The 18935-nt window shown below is 35.5% G+C and overlaps 1 protein-coding gene across 1 annotated transcript in view; it reads left to right on the forward strand.

The window, feature by feature from the left end:
• Nucleotides 1-82: 82 nt before the first annotated feature.
• OXR1 (oxidation resistance 1) overlaps nucleotides 83-18935 on the forward strand; it is a 93581-nt gene continuing 74728 nt past the window's right edge. Inside the window, exons 1-2 of the mRNA XM_019632448.1 lie at nucleotides 83-307; nucleotides 15878-15960. Coding sequence (XP_019487993.1) covers nucleotides 15922-15960 — 39 coding nt within the window. The 5' untranslated portion in view covers nucleotides 83-307; nucleotides 15878-15921. The remainder of the gene's footprint in view (nucleotides 308-15877; nucleotides 15961-18935) is intronic.

Raw genomic sequence — 18935 nt, forward strand, 5'->3', positions numbered from 1 at the left:
CTTTTGTCCAGGTTCTGCTCCCCCGGCGCGTGGTCTCCTGATGGTTCGCTCCGGGGACACGCTAGGGACGCCTTGCCCCCCTCCCCGCCTCCAGTGAGGCGCGCTGAGCCCCCGCCCGGGGGTCGGGTTGGACTGGTGGACGGACGTGCGCCGAGTGGGCGCTGCCGGGGAAACCGTCGGCCTTCCCGGGCCGGTGCCCCGCGGCAGCATGGACTACCTGACCACCTTCACGGGGAAGAGCGGGCGCCTTCTACGGGGCACGGCCAACCGCCTGTGGGGGTTCGGGGGCGGCGGCGAAGCCCGGCAGGTGTGCTTCCAGGATTACCTGAGGGATCCCGCCCAGGGGGACCCCGGGTGCGGGTCCCCGCCCCACCGGACCCCCGTGCCGTCCAGCCCAGAGGGACCCGGTGAGCTCAGCCTTCCTTGGCCTCCCGCGCGGTAGACCCCGGCTGAAGGCTGCGAGTGGGCGGCGGTCTGGGCGCTGGGTCCGGGTGCGCGGCCGGGGCAGTCGCCGCAGGGGAACTGGGGGGACAGGGTTCGAGCGGCCGAATGGCTGGTGTGCCTGGGCCAGGGTGGCGGCGGGGCGGGGGTGAAGAAGGTAGCACGCAGTCTGCTCTGGGGACGGGAAACTTTCTACTGTTGGCGTCGTAGCTCTCTCTCTTCCTGCTCTGCCCTTCCTGCTTTCTTCCCCTAGACTCGATGGTCTGTACCCCAAGTATTTCAGGGGTGTATATGTGATCCATTCGCTGTTCCCTTCCCCTGGGAGGTGAATATGACTAGTGTTGTTCGTCTTTGAGACCATGAAGAACACCGTGCCTAGTCTGGTGTGGGTTTGGGTCAGTGTTGTTGACATTTGCCAACTGTTAGGATTCACGTCAGCCCTTAATACTGCTTTGGAAAAGAAAACACTTAAACTGGGATTTCGTTGATATTTGTGTCATGGATTTTGAAAAGCTGCATGTTGGTCTTGAGGTGGCAGAACCTAGAAACTTTTTTTCTGTTGCATTTATACTGACTGCTGTGTTAGTTTTCTTTCATCATAGTGGCTTTGCAGGATTCTTTAAGAAAAAAAAAAACACCAATCATAATGGTATGATATTGGTATCTTATGGAATTTTGAAAAGCGCTGGCTGAAGAGGTATTAGCACTGGTAACTTCTCCAGTGTCGTTGGCGTCCTCTAAGTTAATACGTGGCATTTATATTTTGTTTTGTTACTTATTTTAATATGCATTTTGGTATTATGAGTAATTATATAAGCATTAAAGAGTCTAGAAAATAGAGGAAAGCACAGAGAATATAAAATCTCCCCATTACCCCAAATCCTGCCATTCATTTTAAAGCAGTGACACAGTGAGGACATCTATTGATCTGTGTGTCTAGGTGTGTAACTTAAGCTTTGAAGAAACTTGAATATTAAAATCTAATTTTAGCATGATCCCCATTTAATAATTTTCCTCACGTTACATAAAATGTCTTTAGAATTCCTATTCATGGAATTAGAAAATGAAAAAGGGGGATACTACTTTGTTTCTGCTTTGAAGGATCTTAACCAGATAAGGAATCCTTTTTAAAGGTGAGATCAGGGATGAGGGTTGGAACTTTATAAAGTGTTTGAATAAAGGATTTTTATAAAATGCATTAGTTGCCTATTGAAAACAATTGAAGTGTGACCAGCCTCTATAGATAGACGGAGAATTCAGAAACGTGGTGAAACTAGGTAGGAATATGATCCACATTTTAATAAATATGCCCAAACATATACATGCAATTCATTCGTTCAGAAATATTTGTTGAGCACACTGCCATATCTGACACTGTCCTTAAGAATTGCAGCTCCAAAGTACTATAGCAATTACTCTTCTATTGAAACTGACTTATGAACTCATGGCACATTATTTTTTAAATATTTTTTATTAAATTTATTGGGTTAACATTGGATAATAACATTATATAAGTTTCAGGTGTACAATTTTATATTACATCTGTATATTGCATTGTGTGCTCACCACCCAAAATCTAGTTCCTTCTGCCACCAGATATAATATCTGACCCCCTTTAATATTCATGGTGCCCCCAAATCTCTAACACAAGTTAGAGAGGCCTTGTGATGTCACAGTTATGACCACCATTAGGTGAACAGGCACATCCTAGAGTGCACATTCAACATTAACCTGCTGAAAGACTTTGCACAAGCTAATCTCTTTTAGCCTATATTTTCTTGTTTGTAAATGAGATTGATTGGATGATCTCAGAGGTTCTCAATTCTAGAGCTTGTTTTCATTTGGAATAGAACTAGTGAAAATGATGGGTGGTAAAGCTGGAAAATAGCATTTGGGGCTAAAAACGTTGTAGGTCTATGAAGTTATACCCAGAATTCTGAAAGCAGGTTAATAAACGCCCCAGCAATAATTTGATCACTCCCTGCCATTCTTAGAATAAGTATAGCTTCCTAAATTGACTCCTTTGAGAGGCAACATGTACATATATACAGGTGAAAAATAAATAGTGGTTGATTTCTAGTCAGCCTTTGCGTAAAATGAGAAATCTATTCTTTGCGGCTGCCTACCAGATGGGTTTGGCTGTAGGGTTTTTCTTTACATTCGTGTTCTTCAGAATGAGCACTTGTCAGTCTGTTTGAAGGATTTATCTTGCCCTTTCTGCTGTGACTTTCCTTATTTCAGAGTTTTATAACAGCTCTTTAAGTTTCCTGTGGCCTTCAAGTCTTTAAAGTCCTGTCTATGTAGCAGCATTTCCTGTACAGATACTTCACCACACTTGCAGATTAGCTGCACCCCAGTACACCATTTGTTGCTAGTGATCTTGCCCCTCACCATACCATGTTCATTAGTGATGTAGAAAAAATAGTTTTACCATTGACAGATTGAAGATGGACCAGATAAAGCTTTGGTCAAATGTTTCTGATTTTACTGTTTTATAAACAAACTATGTACTGGACTGTTAGTGTTACTCATGCCTCTTTACTCCTCTCCAAGGTGACTGCTTGTCCTCTTACCAGCTTTTAGTGTTTGCTGACTCCAACATTATAGTTCCCTCAGGAAAAACATAATTGAGACTTAGACACATTAAGGAGCTCATCACACCATTGGTCTAGTTAATAGCAATTACAAAAAACAAACAAACAAAAAAGCCTTATGAGACAATTCTTGTTCCTGCTGTTAAAGAGTAAATTATGATTTGATTCAGAAAGATTTCTTTGGAACTTGAGTATAGCTGTTGTTTGGGGACATGATCATAAGCCTATATTATGTAGTCTTTAAAATTATTCACTTCATTAGATCATTTGCTAATAAATAAATGCAGATAAATACATTTAACAAGTTTAGAGTCTCAACTTACTGTCATACAGTTTTTATTATAAACTGCCATTTTATGTCAACTGTCTTTTCCTACTTAGTGACAGTATACTTTAAACACGTCTCAATCCTATTAAATTTTTTTTATTTACTTTTAGCAATTAAAACAGTATCTTTCAGGAGGAAATGGCAACAGGAATAAAAGCTGCTAAGAACATTTTCTATGCTGCAGGCACTAGTAAATATCTTTATTTAATCCTGATAACAACTCTGTACAATAGGTATTATTCCATTTTCCTGATGAAGAAACTGAGCCAGACAAAGAAATAAGGGATATAGAATCAATTTGGATGTTACCTTCTTATTTCTACAAATTATGGTTCTGTCAGACAGAAAAAAATTGTGTGAGAAGAAAGCAGAATTCTGTCATGTATGACGTTAAAGCAAGTTAAGTAAAGGATAAGATGGATTATCATTGAAATTTCTTTGGAGTTAGAAAGATAGTAAAATGATTGAGCTGAAATGCAAAAATCCATTGAAGCTGTTAGAATAGTTAGAGATCGTATATTAGGTTGGAAATTGCAGATGCACGTTCTGAAAGAGTTAGATAATAGTTTATCCTGAACCCAGGAAAGACTAAGTACCTCTAAAGGATTTGGAGTACCAGTTATTTCACTGACTACAGTTTAAGTACTGCAACATGGTGTTTTGGTCAACGACAGACAATATAGATGATGGTGGTCCCATAAGATATCAGAGCTGAAAAATTCCTATTGCCTAGTGACGTTGTAGTGCAACCCATTACTCACATGTTGGTGGTGATGCTGCTGTAAACAACCCCCCTACGCTGCCAGTTGTACATAAGTGTAGTCCATACAGTTATGTCAGGTGCATAACACTTGATGATAATAAACAACTATGAGTATGCTACTGGTCTTTGTATTTACTATACTATATGTTTTATTGGTAGGGTGTGCTTTCTACTTATAAAAAAACACAAGTTTGTTGTAAATCAGCGCCATGTTACGCCAGCAGCAGCCTCATACATCTTGTGTTTACCACATCTTTTGATTGCATCATTTTCTCTTGTGCTTGAATTAATCTCCTGTTATTTAGATACACAAATACCATTGTTACAGTTGCTTACAGCATTTGGTACAGTAACATGCTGTACAGGTTTTTGTCCAGAAGCAATAGGCCGCACCATAGAGCCTAGGTGTGGAGCAGGCTCTACCATGCACAATAGGTTTGTAAGTACACAGTATGATGTTCACAGAATCGCCTAACGACGCATTTCTCAGAATTCACCCTGTTGTTAAACGATGCATAACTATTTAAAAACAGCTCAGTGTTGGTCAGTAATGGAGGATGATAACTAGATGTCTGCAGTCTTAGTCCCATTTCCTAAAGTGGGTGGTAAGAGGTGGGGAGAAGAATCTCTTCTCAATAAATAACCTCAGTGTGCTCTGATGGTAACTCCAACTAAATTTGAGTTCATAATATTGTTTCCTTAGTCCAGTGGTTCTCAAGCATGAGGTAGGTTTGCCTGTTTTTGTATTGCCACTCATCTCACAGGATAGCTGTGAAGTCTTGTTTTATCTGTGTTTTAGAAAAAACTGCCTCTGAGTAGTTGAGGCTACAATAAAGCAATGACTTGCAAACTTTAGGATGCCTCAGAATTACCTGAAAGACTTGTTAAAGCAAAAATTTTACACCCTTCCCCCAGAGTTTTGATTCAGTACTAGTGGGCTGGGCCCCAAAATTTGTATTTCTAACCATTTTTTAAGTAATGCTGATGCTACTGGTCTTGGGACCACACTTTCACTCCACTTTCTGTAGTGGGTAAATATTTTATCCATGCTAAGGTTAGAAGCATATATATAGAAATGATGAAATTTATTGAATTCTTATTAGTGTTAACATTTTTATTAAGGTTATGAATAATCAGTGTATTTGATCTTTAACATATTTGTTAGATTTCAGAGAATTAGGCCTATGAGAGAGGTCATACAAATTAATCTTGTAAATCTAATTTAAAATGAATACTTGTGTAATTGTTTTTTGATTTGTGAATTTAAGTTAAAAGGTAAAAATATCTGTAAATTTAGAAACAGAAATTTAAGAGAGCTTAACATTCATTATATTTAAAATTTTTTTGTAATGTATTTACTAGAGGTAAGTTCTTAGAAAGGTTTACTTGTTAGAGGTAAAGTGCTTAAATATAGTAAATTTATAAATGCAGTTTCATATATGTGAGAGAATTTGATTACCTTAGTTTATAAAAAGGATTATTTAAGGATATTTGGTTTGTTTTCTGTTTGAGTTGATCAACTGTCAAAAGCACCTTAGAAAGTGTGTTGAAATTGACTAGATTTATAAATAGAATGCGCTTTGTAGTTGAAGGCTTAGGGAAAACTAGGTTTTTATATGTGTACTTCAATAAATCAAACATTAATTTAAAAGTAAAGTAACTGCAAATAGTTTTTTCTGTGTATAAAGGCTTCCTTCATGGCCACCAGCAAACTTGGCATTGACTCGATATATTTTGTTGATGAATAAATGATATTGCTACAAAAAAGGGAGCCTGTTTTAAGGTCACATTCATGTATTAGGGAAAGGCCAAAAATCTGCCTTTGTTTTTTAGCAATCAGTGAAAAAAGGGAAATGTGATCAGACACAAATCACAGTATCGCCAAGATAAAGATAAACCTGTTGCTTAGGCAGGCAGGAGGACTATTCCTGTTAGTGAGAAAAAAGAGAAAAATTTGCATGGAACTCTAATACAGCAAGGTGTATCCTCACTATCTTTATAGTAAATACAGATTTAATTTCAAAAAGCTATTTTTTTACACTATCCTTTAATGTAATTCAATGGTGTAACAACAAAACGCAAATTAGTAAAAGCAATTCTGTACAGGGCCAGAGCAATTCAAATATGCAGTTATCTGATGGTATGTCTTAACTAGGGGTAGGTGCTAGATGATAAACTCTAGATTTTACATGATAAGAGTCAAGACTTTACATTTTAGATTTTTTTAGAGCAGTGCTACTCAATAGAATTTTCTGCAACGATGGAAATGTTCTATATTTGTGTTGTCAGTATGGTAGCCACTAGTCAAATATGGCTGTTGAGCACTTGAAATGTGACTAGTGAGGAACTGAATTGAGGAATCTGGATTCTAGATTCTGTACCTGCATTGTCCAGTATGGTAGCAACTAAGCACATGTGGCGATTGTAGTTTAAATTAACAAAAGTGAAATTAAAAATTCAGTTTTCAGTTTCTCTAGTCACATTTCAGGTACTCGAAATCCACAAGGCTAGTGACGACCAAGCAGGTAGAAAGCATTTCTATCATTGCAGGTCTCATTGGGCGAGCAGTGCTGTAGAGCAGTGGGTCTCAACACTGATGTCAAACCCTATCTCTAGCATCAGATCGCTGAGATCTGACAATAATAAAAAATATATCAAAAATGAAAATCTTTAAATTTAGGACTTCAGTCAGTTTTAAGTTGCTCAGGTGATTCGAATGTGTAGATAGGATTAAAAACCCTGACCATTTTCCTTTATTGTTTCTCCCAGTTATTCAAATTACTGAGTCTTGATGAGTTCGGCAGGTTTTGTTTTTTTCCTTCACAAGTATTTTGGGCATGCACTTGTTTTATGATTCAGTTTACGAAAAAGTGCATGTTTAAATTGTATGTCAACCTCTGGATAGGATTGAGACCTTAAAATTGAGGTGACAGTGAAAAGCTCCTGAAAGGAGGGCCTTGTTCATATGCTTGAAAGAGACACACTAAAGAAAATAGCTTGAAATATTGCTTCCCGTCTTTTATAAAAAAAAAAAATTCTTTTTTCTGTACAAATATACATATATATATATATATATATATATATATATATATATATATGTATGTATTTGTAAAAGTGATGTATGGTAACTATAAAGAAGTCATACATTGCAAAGATTAAAGTTTAAAAGGCACCTCCAGTCCAGCCATCCAGAGATGTTATTAATATTAAGGTAGGCAATACTGTCAAGATTTATTCTATGTATATACACATATGGAATGATGGATGGATGATTAGAAGGAAGGAGTGATGGAAAGATAATATTCGTTTGCCATTAGAATGTATTTCCTAAAACGTGTCTAAAGTTAAGCAGATTCTGAAAAATATTAAGAAGTTGGTATTGTAACATTCTTGCTTCAGTTTTAGGTTTTAACTCTCTGAGATGACATTAGCACTTTGATTTCTTCTCCCCAGCTCCTGATATTTACTCATGTTATTTTTACAGTTTTCATACTTGTAACATTCACAATTAGTTTTCAGCTACATTTTTATAAGTTCTTATTGTTCAGTACTCCCCTCTAGTCCTTTTGTCATGTCCTCTTCAGTCCTAGAGCTTTTATTTTGATACAGTTGGCACAATTTCAGTCTTGTGGCATTGAGTAATGTTTTAGTAAAGAAGTCTTAAGTAAGCAAGACCGTTTATTTTTTCCCCTAGTAGGTGATTTATTTTTTATGCTTGAATTTCTGAAGAATTCTTCCTTTATTTTTCAGGCACTATAATTTAACCAGGAGCAGAAAAGGAGATGACCAGATTTGTGTGTGTGCGTGTGTATGTGTAACACTCTTTAGGAATTGCATCTCTTATCTAGGACCCGTGCCATTGGAAAAGCCACTAGACTACATGGAACAGTCCTAGTCTTGAGATAGAAGGAAAAAGAACTAGGAGATATAATGTTGGGTCTTAACAGTTCTACCTGGAAGACTCACCATTTCTGTTCATGTTTCATTGGGAAAGCAAGTCACATGGCCATGTCTGACATTAATGGGATGGTGCTGTGTACTTTATATTCCTCCTCACGAGGAATACAGGATACTTATAACAGTAATGTAGTCTATCACGTTCACTACTGTGTAGAAAGCAATTACATTAGTTTGACAGGTTTGAAAATTGCTAGTGTTACTGTCACAAGTAGGGAGTAGTATAGGGAAGTCCGTTTCTTCTGTCAGTTATTCAAGTCTGCAAGTTTAATCCTTTCAAAAGCTCTATTAACAATGCTTTTCAGGTTTTTTGGTGCATACAAATCAATTGTGAATCAGTAGTTGTAGTGAAGCCTGAGATTCTGCATTCATAATAAAATACCAAGTGATGCCAATGCTGCTGGTCCTTGGAACACAGCTTTACATGGCAAGGCTCTATGGCACTTTATATCATGGACCTTTTCACTAAAAAGCAAGCTCTAAATCACTAAAAAATAAAATAAAATAAAATCCTTGGCTAGATAGAGGAAAGGGATGTTAAAGGGGAACAATTAATGGATAAGAGATCGATAGGACTATGAGATATTACCAAATACAAGGAAAGATGAGCATTGAGAAGGAATTAGTTGGATACTTCACCAAAATCAAATCAAATAAAACTGATAAAGCCACTTAGCCTATTCTCCTTTTCCAAAGTAGATTTAGTGAACTGGGAAGAGGGAAGCCATTGCAGTGCATTGTGGGATCAGTAGGAGGTGATGGAGTGAAAACAGTGTAAGTAGACTCTTATTTCCAAAAGTTCAAGAAAATAAGCAGAAAGATGGGGTGATAATCTAGGATGGTTACAAAGTTGAAGAAAAACTGAGTGTTTTTTAAATTTATTTTTGTTTTGCTTATAGATAAGGAGTCAATAACAAGTGAAAGTTCGAAAATACAGGCATTTTTTTCCTGCACTACCTCACTGTAGAGGGAATCAATTAATTAGAAAAGCTGTAATCAGTGTATCTTTTTTAGTTTAAAAGATACTTTTAAAGTTTCAAAATCTATATTGTGTTTGAAAATATTGACTCCCAGATCAATATTTTTGTCAGTAGCTGCTACCAAAACTAGTCAATTATAATAGGGGTCTTTTAGTATATTAAAACTGGATCTCGCAGTTTTCATTCTTGGTTTCCAGGCTTTCTTTCTGAAGTTTACCTTTCCCATTATGTTACCAAAAGTTATCTTTACTGCAAAGTTCTGATACTGCTTTATCAATCCTCTGCTTAATAATCTATTGGGACTTCTGCATCTGGTAATAGTAAACTAGGTACTTCAGATTTTTCTACTGAGAGCAATTTTAAAAAGCCGGGCCAAAACAAAACATTTTAGAGGGTTTCAGAAAGCTAGCTGATAGGACTAGATTCAGATCTGCGTGAGAACAGAACCACGGAGGAATGGCCCCAGTTTAGCACTGTTTTTTTCCCTGAGGTAGATGTTGAGTTCAGAAGGAGCAACTGAGAGACAAAGAGGTGGCTTTTAACAACTTATGGGTAAGGGGACAGGGACAGAGTTCAAGACTTATGACAGGAGAGGGGTGAACTCCTCTCACTTAGGACTCCAAAATCCTGTACCCTACGGTTCAGAAAAACTGAAGTAGTTAGGCTCTTGTAGGATGATAGCTCTGCCTCAAGTTTTCATTCCTGTAACTTCATTAACAAGATCTGGTATTGGTAGTGTCCTCAGGTATTTGGCAGAAGCAAACAATCTTTTCTGGAGAAATACGACCTATGTGTCAAATTCTGTCTGCAATTTTGCAAATTTAGTATCCATCACATAAAATATAATTAGACACATGACAAGACATCAGAAACAACAGAGATTACAAACAGACCCACAGTAACTCTGGGTGTATAGTTATCAGGTTTAAAGTAGCTGTGTTGAGAATTTTGAGTTAATTTTGAATTTTGTACAAAGATACAAATTATATAAAAGAAAAATGGATATTCTAGCACTGAAAAATGTAATCCTCCAAATTAGGACCTTTGTGGATGGATTTAACTGGAAATTAGCTACCACAGAAGAGAGAATTAGTGAATTGAAAGTTAAGTCAGAAGAAAATATCCAGAATAAAGAGAGACAAAGGAATGGAAAATATGAGAGAGTAAGCTTAATACAAGATACCATGAGAAGTTCTAAGGTATGTCTATTTGAGCCCCCAAAGGAGAGGAAGAGAGAATGGGCCAGAAGCATTATTTAATGATAGAATGACTGAAAATTCAAAACTGATGAAATACATTAATTCACAGATTCAAGCATCATTATAAACCCCGAGTGGAATCAATGCAAATCCCACCAAAGATGAAAAATCTTAAAAGCAATCAGAACAAACCATGAATGGTTTAGCAATAAGACTGACAGTTGATTTCCCAACTGAAACAGTGGGAAATAAAATTCAGGGAAAAATACCTACCAATCTAGGATTCTGCCCTATGAAATTACCCAGAGATGCCATAGAAATGATAAATATGAGGACAAAACTCAATAAATGTTCACTGTCTATAAAAATAATATCTTGTAGTGTTTTTATACACATATATGTAACTGAAGTATGTAATAACAGTTGCATGTAAATCTTAGCAAAGACACAGTTTTTTAAAAAATTTATTTAATTAGTTTCAGGTGTGCAAAACAACATAATAATTAGATATTTACACCCCTTACAAAGTGATAACCCCCCCCAAGTCTGACCCCTCTGACATCATACATAGCTATTACAATACTATTGACTACATTCCCTATGCTGTACTTTACATCTTGTGACTGTATCTATACACATACATACATGCATACATACAGGGGGTGCCAAAAACTGTATGCACATTTTAAGAAAGGAAAAATATTATTAAAATTGTAGTACTCAATATATACCGATAACAAAGATGAATACAAGTCACATTTGACTTCTGCAATTACAATCTTTTGAGCAAACGTCATACCACACATTGGTACTGTAATTCAATTCAACTTCGAAAAGTAGTACATAGGTAACATCTCTCAAAATGTGTATACATTCTTTTGGCACCCTGGTATATATATTTTTAATCATAGTTGACATTCAGTATTATTCTATATCAGCTTCAGTTGTACAGCGCAGTGGTCAGGCATCTACATAGTCTATGAAGTAATTCCTCCCAATAAGTCCGGTACCCATCTGGCACTCTATATAATCTTTACAACATTATTGATTATATTCCCCATACTCTGTTACATATCCCCATGAATATTTGTGACTGACAACTTGTACTTTCTAATCCCTTCACCTTCTCCCCCATCCCCTAATCCCCCTTCCATTTGCTACTATCAGTTTTTCCCCTGTATCTCTGAGTCTGTTTCTGTTTAAAGACACACAATTTTCAATATCTTTGTATTGTCCAGGGAAAAGATAAAAGTACTAGTTAATATTAAACTGAGATCAGTCAGTAATTCAAGCTGTAATCTCTGGGATGACCACTAACAGAATTGTTAATGAATGTGTAACTTCCAAATGAATGAGAGGAAAACAGAAAATTAATATATTAGTATTCAATTCAAGAGAAAACAAGAAAGGAGAGTAACAGCAGGCAGACAGAAAATAGAACAAATAGGTTAAAAAAGGTCCTGCTTTAGAGACACATTAAAGAATAAGGATAAAGAAAGGTTGAAAGTAAAAAGAAAAAGCAAACACGAATGGAAGTAAAGTTGGTATAATTAAGTTAATACGTGACAAAGCGGACTTTAAGGCATAAAGTACTCTGAGGAGAGGTTCAATTTTCCAGGAAGATGTAACAGTCCTTAATTTGTATGAACTTACTATCATGATCTCAAAATACAGAAAGCAGAGAGACACTTAGAAGGAACCAAATAACTCACAATCATAGTGGGAGATTTTAACAACCTCTGTCAGCAATTTAAAGAATAACAATACACCCATATGGATATGAAAGATTTGAACAACATAATCAGCAAACTCGACCTCATGGATATGAAGGTACATAAATATGTGTGTGTGAAGGCATACACATACTAGCACACAAACACATATGACACTACCCTACAGTATAGAATATACATTCTTGTCAAGCACATATGGAACAGTTACTAAATTTACATATGATCATAAAGCAAGTTTCAACAAACTTCAAAGGTTTGAACTATTTTAGAGTATTTTCTTTCATTACAGTGCAATTAAGCTAGAAATCAAGGACCAAAAGATAAATTTTTAAAGTTGTCATATGTGGCAAATTAAGCAATATTCTCTAAATAGCGAAAGAAGAAATTAGAGTAGAAATCATAAAATATTTTGGACCAAATTATTAAAACACAGACTATCAAAACTTGTAGGAATCTATTTAGATGGGAATTTATTGCTTTAGATAACACATACTAAGTTTCTGCTTCTGGTAATGATGGAGTACATTCTAACTCCCTTGCTCTTTCCCCTGTACCAAAATAATTGTGTCTGAGGGAAAGTCTCACACATTCATTTATCTGCTAAATGTTTATTGAACATCTATGTATGCCAGTCATATTAGGTGCTAGGTGTATAGCAGGGTTTCGCAACTTGACAGTATTGACATGTTGGAACAGATAATTCTTTGTTGTTGGACTTTCAGGTGCATTGTTTAGCACATGATGTTTAGCAGTGTCCATGGTCTGTACCCACTAGATATGATACACTTGCCCATATGATAAACAAAATGTGCCTCAGTTTTCTCAGTTGTAAAATGGGGCTAATAATGGTATCTGTTTTATAGGGTTGATGAATTAGATAAGGTAATAAATGTGAAATACTTAGAACAGTACCTGGCATATACTAGGCACTTGATAAAGTTTAACTATTATTTTGATCATTAAATAAATCACCAATGTGTATGTATTTCTAAGTAATAACTTTTCTGAGGAAGAAGAATAGGACCTCTCCTCCCTGTACTCTAGCAACTATCTTTATTTTTAAAGATTTTATTGGGGAATCAGCGAAGGGGAACAGACAAGTTGCTGTCCTTTTTGTTCTTCAGTCTAGTTGTGGAGGACACCACTTCACTGGCCCATGATCAGTATTATGATCACTGCGCTCTTCCTGGCTGAGGCAGTTGGTCACCGGCTCCAGGTCGAGTTGTTGTTCACCATCTTAGCTGTAGAGGGCGTAGTGTCACTGGCCCATGTGGGAACCGAACGGCCGCCCTGCTGCTCAGAGCTTGAGCTCCCAAGCCAACTCTTAACCATTGAGCCACTCAGCCGGCCCCAGTAGTAACTATCTTTAAAAGTACATTATATAAAGTTACCCAGTAAGAGACTGCAATAGGTAACAACTGTGGTCACTTTTGAACTCTTAAATTTTGTGATTGCATGATTGTATAATATTTTCATACCGAAAGAAGAGAATGATCAGTTTATTTTATTGTGCTCTGGTACTTGTATTTATGAATAAATGTTTTAATATTGCTTATTAAAATTTAGAACTATAATAGATAAAAATTATTACAAAATATTTTCAAATTTTAAATTATTAAAGTGAATACTTTTAATTTGTTTCAAATTTTAAACTGTGGAAAGCTGATATATTAGTTTTTTCCCTCTAAACTGCACTCCATAGTGAACTCGTGAAAATGATAGAGCAATTGAAAACTTCATTGTGATTAAATGTTTAATGAACCCTTGGGATATTATGAAACACAAATTGAAAAACTACTAATTGGCAAAGTAGATGTAGACTAATGGTTACTCCTAAAGTCAATTAAGGAGGGATATATATTATTAGTTAAAAGTAATCTGTGATTGTATTTTGCAATGCTTAAGTTTCCATTTTAAAGTGTGCAAAGTGTTTTGGCTCCCTATGCTGTTTATGAAATAGAAATAAATTGCTATTTGAAACTTTATTTTAAAATAGTTTTACTGTTTTTTCATAAGAAAATCAGATTTAAATATATGCTTACCATTTTGTATTCCCATCATTAATGTAGAAGAATGCCCCTTTTTCTACAGCCAAACAGTATGTAGTCAAACTTTTGAATTTTTCTAATAGGTGAGAAATGGTATCTCAGTGTAATTTAAATTTGTATTTCTCTAATTACAAGTTAGATTGAACATATTTTTATATGCTTAAGATCCATTTTTACATCCTTCTGTGACACCTGAGTTTTCATCTTTTTCCCCCCTCAGTTTTCAAGAGTTCTTTAAATATTTTGGGTATAAAAATTTGATATATATCCCCATATACTGAGGGTGCCAAAAACAATGTATACACATTTTAAGAACAGAAAAAAATGTTTTAAAATTGTAATATTCAATATATACCAGTCACAAAAGATGAATACAAGTCATGTGTATACACTTTTTTGGGGGCACCTCTGGTATATATATATCTTCCCCTAGTGTTCTCATGGATGAACTATAATTCTTTGTCTACTTCTCTTTATGGAAAACTAATGACAATTTATAAGAATCATGGTAGTTCTGGGTACAGTTCAGGCTGTTGCTTCACTCATCATTCATTCAAGCTGAATGCTTGTCATGTGTCAGGCCTTTTGTTGGCACCAAGGAGGCACTGTGGAGCACAGCAAGCTGGATGTTTTGTAGGTTGCAGTTTTGTGGAAGAGATTAACGAAAGAAACTTAAATCGTGCCACCTGCTCTGAAGGAGACATAAAGATGCTATGTGGTTAATAGCAGAGACTTGAGTTAGCCTGGGTGATCAGGAAGACTTTAGGATAGGCTTTTTAAGCATTTCAGAGCTAACTGTTTGGGGATTCAGACTTTATTATTAATATTATCTCTATTGTCATTGCTTCATTAGAACCATTCACCTAAACTAAGCTAATCAGGTACATATAAACAAACTCTAGTATGGTCAAAATGTGAATCAAGATTGGATACAGGGAGACCAATGAAATACATATTTTTTTATTATTTGAGTTTAGGTAGAACTATTTGTTTTTATAAACTATTGTTTTAATCTTGTAAAAAGTTGAGAATGAATATAGCATTTTGCTGTTTACTATCTTATTTAGTTTTGAGTTTTTAAGTTAGTTTCGTAGAGATTGACTTTAATCATTTTAAATTGTTCAGATAGTGGTACTTTATCAATTAGTGCAGTTGTTACATGAAGTATAGATGAGAAATTCAACACTAATGCAAAATTTAAATGGAAACAGATACCATAATCTTGATGATAATGACATGTTCAAGTAAAATGTCTTGATAAGTGAAAAATAGTTGATACTTTATTTGAAATCAAATGCACGAAAGTGTGTTCATATATGAAAGCATACTTAATTCATGGTTTATAAATAGGAATTTAATAATTTAAAATAATTGCATAGAGAAGACTTCATCTTTAATTCTAGTTGTACAAGTAGAGACATTTTCTCCTGTGAGGACCAATATTACATTTTTTTTAAACTTGGTTTGGTTAATAATAATAAATATATATGTATCTTCAAATATAACTTACTATAATCGGGTTAGATGTGTTGAAAGAAATGATCCATAATTTAGTGTTTTTATAACTTCCTTTCTGCTGATAGTTATATTTTGAATTGACTTCCAATTACTAGTGTTTCATAGTGGTCAATTTCTATAGCAAGCAGGGAGGAAGTTTATTTCCTTTTTTTGAGAGTTGGTTGTATTTTATTTAGAGCAAGAAATCCCTGGTAACAAGCTGTATTACTAGTGAATCTATTAGATACCAGTCCACTGAACTCTGTTTAGCAATCCTTGATATTACCCTGAAAGGAAAATGAATTTAATAGGGGTTTTGCCTAATTTTGTTTTTTAGACACTGGCCAAAAGAAGAGCCTAGACAAGAAAGATGGGAGACGAATGTCTTTTCAGAAACCTAAAGGGACTATTGAGTATACCGTAAGTTATTTGCTTTTGAAAAAGCTGATTTATCTTTGCAGTAGTCTTATGTAAGACATTCTTTATTGATAATATAAATGAGACAAGGGTGGTTAATTGCCTTGTATTAGAAGTCTGTACTTCACTTTGAAAGCTGTTGTATTAAGAATAATACTTAAGTTTTTAATTGTATTTTAGAGTTTTTATTCCTTAAAGAGAAATTTATGCTAAAAAGATAGTTATTCCAAAAAATTCAATTTAATATTGATGTTAATTTATTAGGAGTCAAAGTTCCTGTGCTATAATAATTTTTATTAGGCTTGGCTTTTAAGAAACTATTTACTTTTTTAGAAAAGATCTTCATTTTATTCCCAGCAGTGCTAATGATAATGAAAATAACAGATAGAGTATTTAAAAGATAAGTTGATATTAATCTTCCAAAATAACCTCTCACAATTAGATTATTTATACTGATTTATAGCTAAATTTCTTTAGCTCTGAAAATGGAGCTTCTTCCTGTCTTCTTTTTTTTTCCCCCCCTCAGGAAATTTTATTGAATAAATGTCTGTATTAGACTGTACTGTTGCTGTAAAATATTCCCACACTAGCTGATTAAACAAACAAATATTTGCTTTTACAATTCTGGATGTCAGAAGCCCGAAATGGCTCTCTGGGCTAATATCAAAATGTCCACGGGGCTGGATTCATTCTAGAGGCTCAGGTGGAATTCTGTTTCCCTTCCTATTTCAGTTTGTATTCTGCCCCCCTGCCTTCCTAGGCTCATGGCCATTCCTCCATCTTCAAAGCAAGCGGTTTAGCTTCTTCATCTTTTGTATCACTTTTACATCTAGAGGACCATCGTGGTTACCTGAATGCCACCTGGATGATCCTGGCTCATCTTCTTTTCTTTTTTTTTTAATTTTTTTATTGTTAGTTTCAGGTATACAGAATAATGCAGTAGTTATCCGTTTTCACCCTTCGCACAGAAACAACCCCCTACCCCCATCTACCTGTCTTCTTAAAGTGAACCTCACACCTCCTGGAAGTCAGCTTTTCACATGTGCTGCTTATTTGATTGAATGTATATATTATTTATTTAGATAATGTTAACCTGTTATAAAGCAGTTATTTTAACTGGGCATAACTTTGTGTTATTTTGTTTTTCTAATATATAATTATATTAAGAAAATAACTTTTTTTTTTTTTTTTTTTTTTTTTTTGGAGGGGAACAGTGTTGGGGAATTGGGGAGGGGGACCAGCCAAGTTGTTTTTTTTTTTTTTTTTTTAGCTGAGCCATCCTGCCACCTGTTGGCAGCTCAGCTCGGGCCGGGCATCTAACTGCTGTTGCTCAGAGCTCACACTCTTGAGCAAGCTCTTAACCAACTAAGCCACTCTGCCGGCCCTAAGAAAATAACAATTTTAAATAATTTATGCATTTGTCATCATGACATCATCCAGTCTTAGTTTGAATCTTGATTATTTTCCATGAATCTTTAAAATTGAACAAATTATCAAAACCTTGAGTTACATTTTATTTATTTATTTTTTTGTTTTGTTTTTGTTTTTGTTTTTCTTATTTCTCAACTAGCTTGGGCTGTGGGTGTGTAAGGGGGTGTAAACTTTCCTGTTTGGCATGTTTTGGAGACAGTTATGTGCCTGTCAGTGCCTTGTCTATATTGCCTCCAGTCCATTGATGTTCACCATTTCTCTCCCTCTTCTGAGAATAACCATCATGAGCAAAGCTGTGTTGTCTTCTGCTCATTCTTCCTGCTTTCCTCTCATTTATTATTATTATTATTATTATTATTATTACTTTTGTTTTCTCTTAAAAGAATAAGGAAATAAAGTGCAGGAATAACTGCTGAGATGAAAAGAGGTAGTTAGGTACGTGGGAGACCAGAATGTCTTTTCTTTTCCTGGAGGCAGATATGAACAGAGGTAGAGCCATGACCCACTGAGTGTGGACTCATTGCTATTTAGTCTTAGCAGATTATGGGGATATTGAAGTCATACTCCTCTCAAGTCTTCAGATTGAGCTTTTAATCCCCATTTTCACAGAGGAGAAAATAAAAATTTAAATGTTTAGAAAAACATCTAAAAACAGGATTTTTAGATGTGTGATTTTGTGTGTACCAGTATCGTGGTCTCATGTAGCCGAAAAATGGAGACATAGACTAGAGAGGTAAAGTTGCAGAAAAGGAGCTTATTAGAAGAAAAAAATACATTTCAAAGAAACAGAAGCAGGCCTGAAAAGTAGTAGAGAATGGTTCAAGGGCCATTATTAGAAAAGAAAGTACACTCCAAAGAGTTTGGAGCAGGCCGAGCAAAGGCAAGGCTCAAAATGCTCAAAAAAGGCCTCATTTTATTTTTATATACTGTATAATTGACAATTTGAGATTTTAAGTATTTTTAAAAGGTTAGGAATCATATAATTTACAGCAGAATTATATTTACTATCCAAAGAATCTCTTCTTAAAGCATATTATAAACTTAAATTGAGTGTGCTTGTGCTTTCTCTGTGTGATTAAGAAATTGAGAAAATAAGTTCAAATGGTAAAAAGTATTGGGTAATGTAATTTGATATATTCATTAGTGTTTATTAAGGCACAAGATTATAGGCATGTAGCATAAGAAGTGATCTATACATGTAAACGTGGTTGTGCAAAATTATAAAAGTTTTGAATTCAGGAGTTTACCATTATTTTTTTGTAATTCTAGAATATGAAACCTGTTATCTGTAGCAAAATTAAATTCAAATTAAGAGCCATTATTTTGGGGGAAAGGTTAATGGAAGTTTGAAATTATTATTTTATTTATTTTTTAATTGGGGGATTCGGGGATGGGAACAGCGCTGGGGAAATAGGGAAGGGGAACAGACAAGTTGCTGTCCTTTTGTTCATCAGTCTAGTTGTGGAGGATGTTGCTTCACTGGCCCAAGTTGGCACCATCATTGCGCTCTTCCCAGGTGAGGCAGATCAGTCGCCAGCTTCTGAACG

This window comes from Hipposideros armiger, unplaced genomic scaffold (assembly GCF_001890085.2).
Source record: "Hipposideros armiger isolate ML-2016 unplaced genomic scaffold, ASM189008v1 scaffold_1144, whole genome shotgun sequence".
NCBI lineage: Eukaryota > Metazoa > Chordata > Mammalia > Chiroptera > Hipposideridae > Hipposideros > Hipposideros armiger.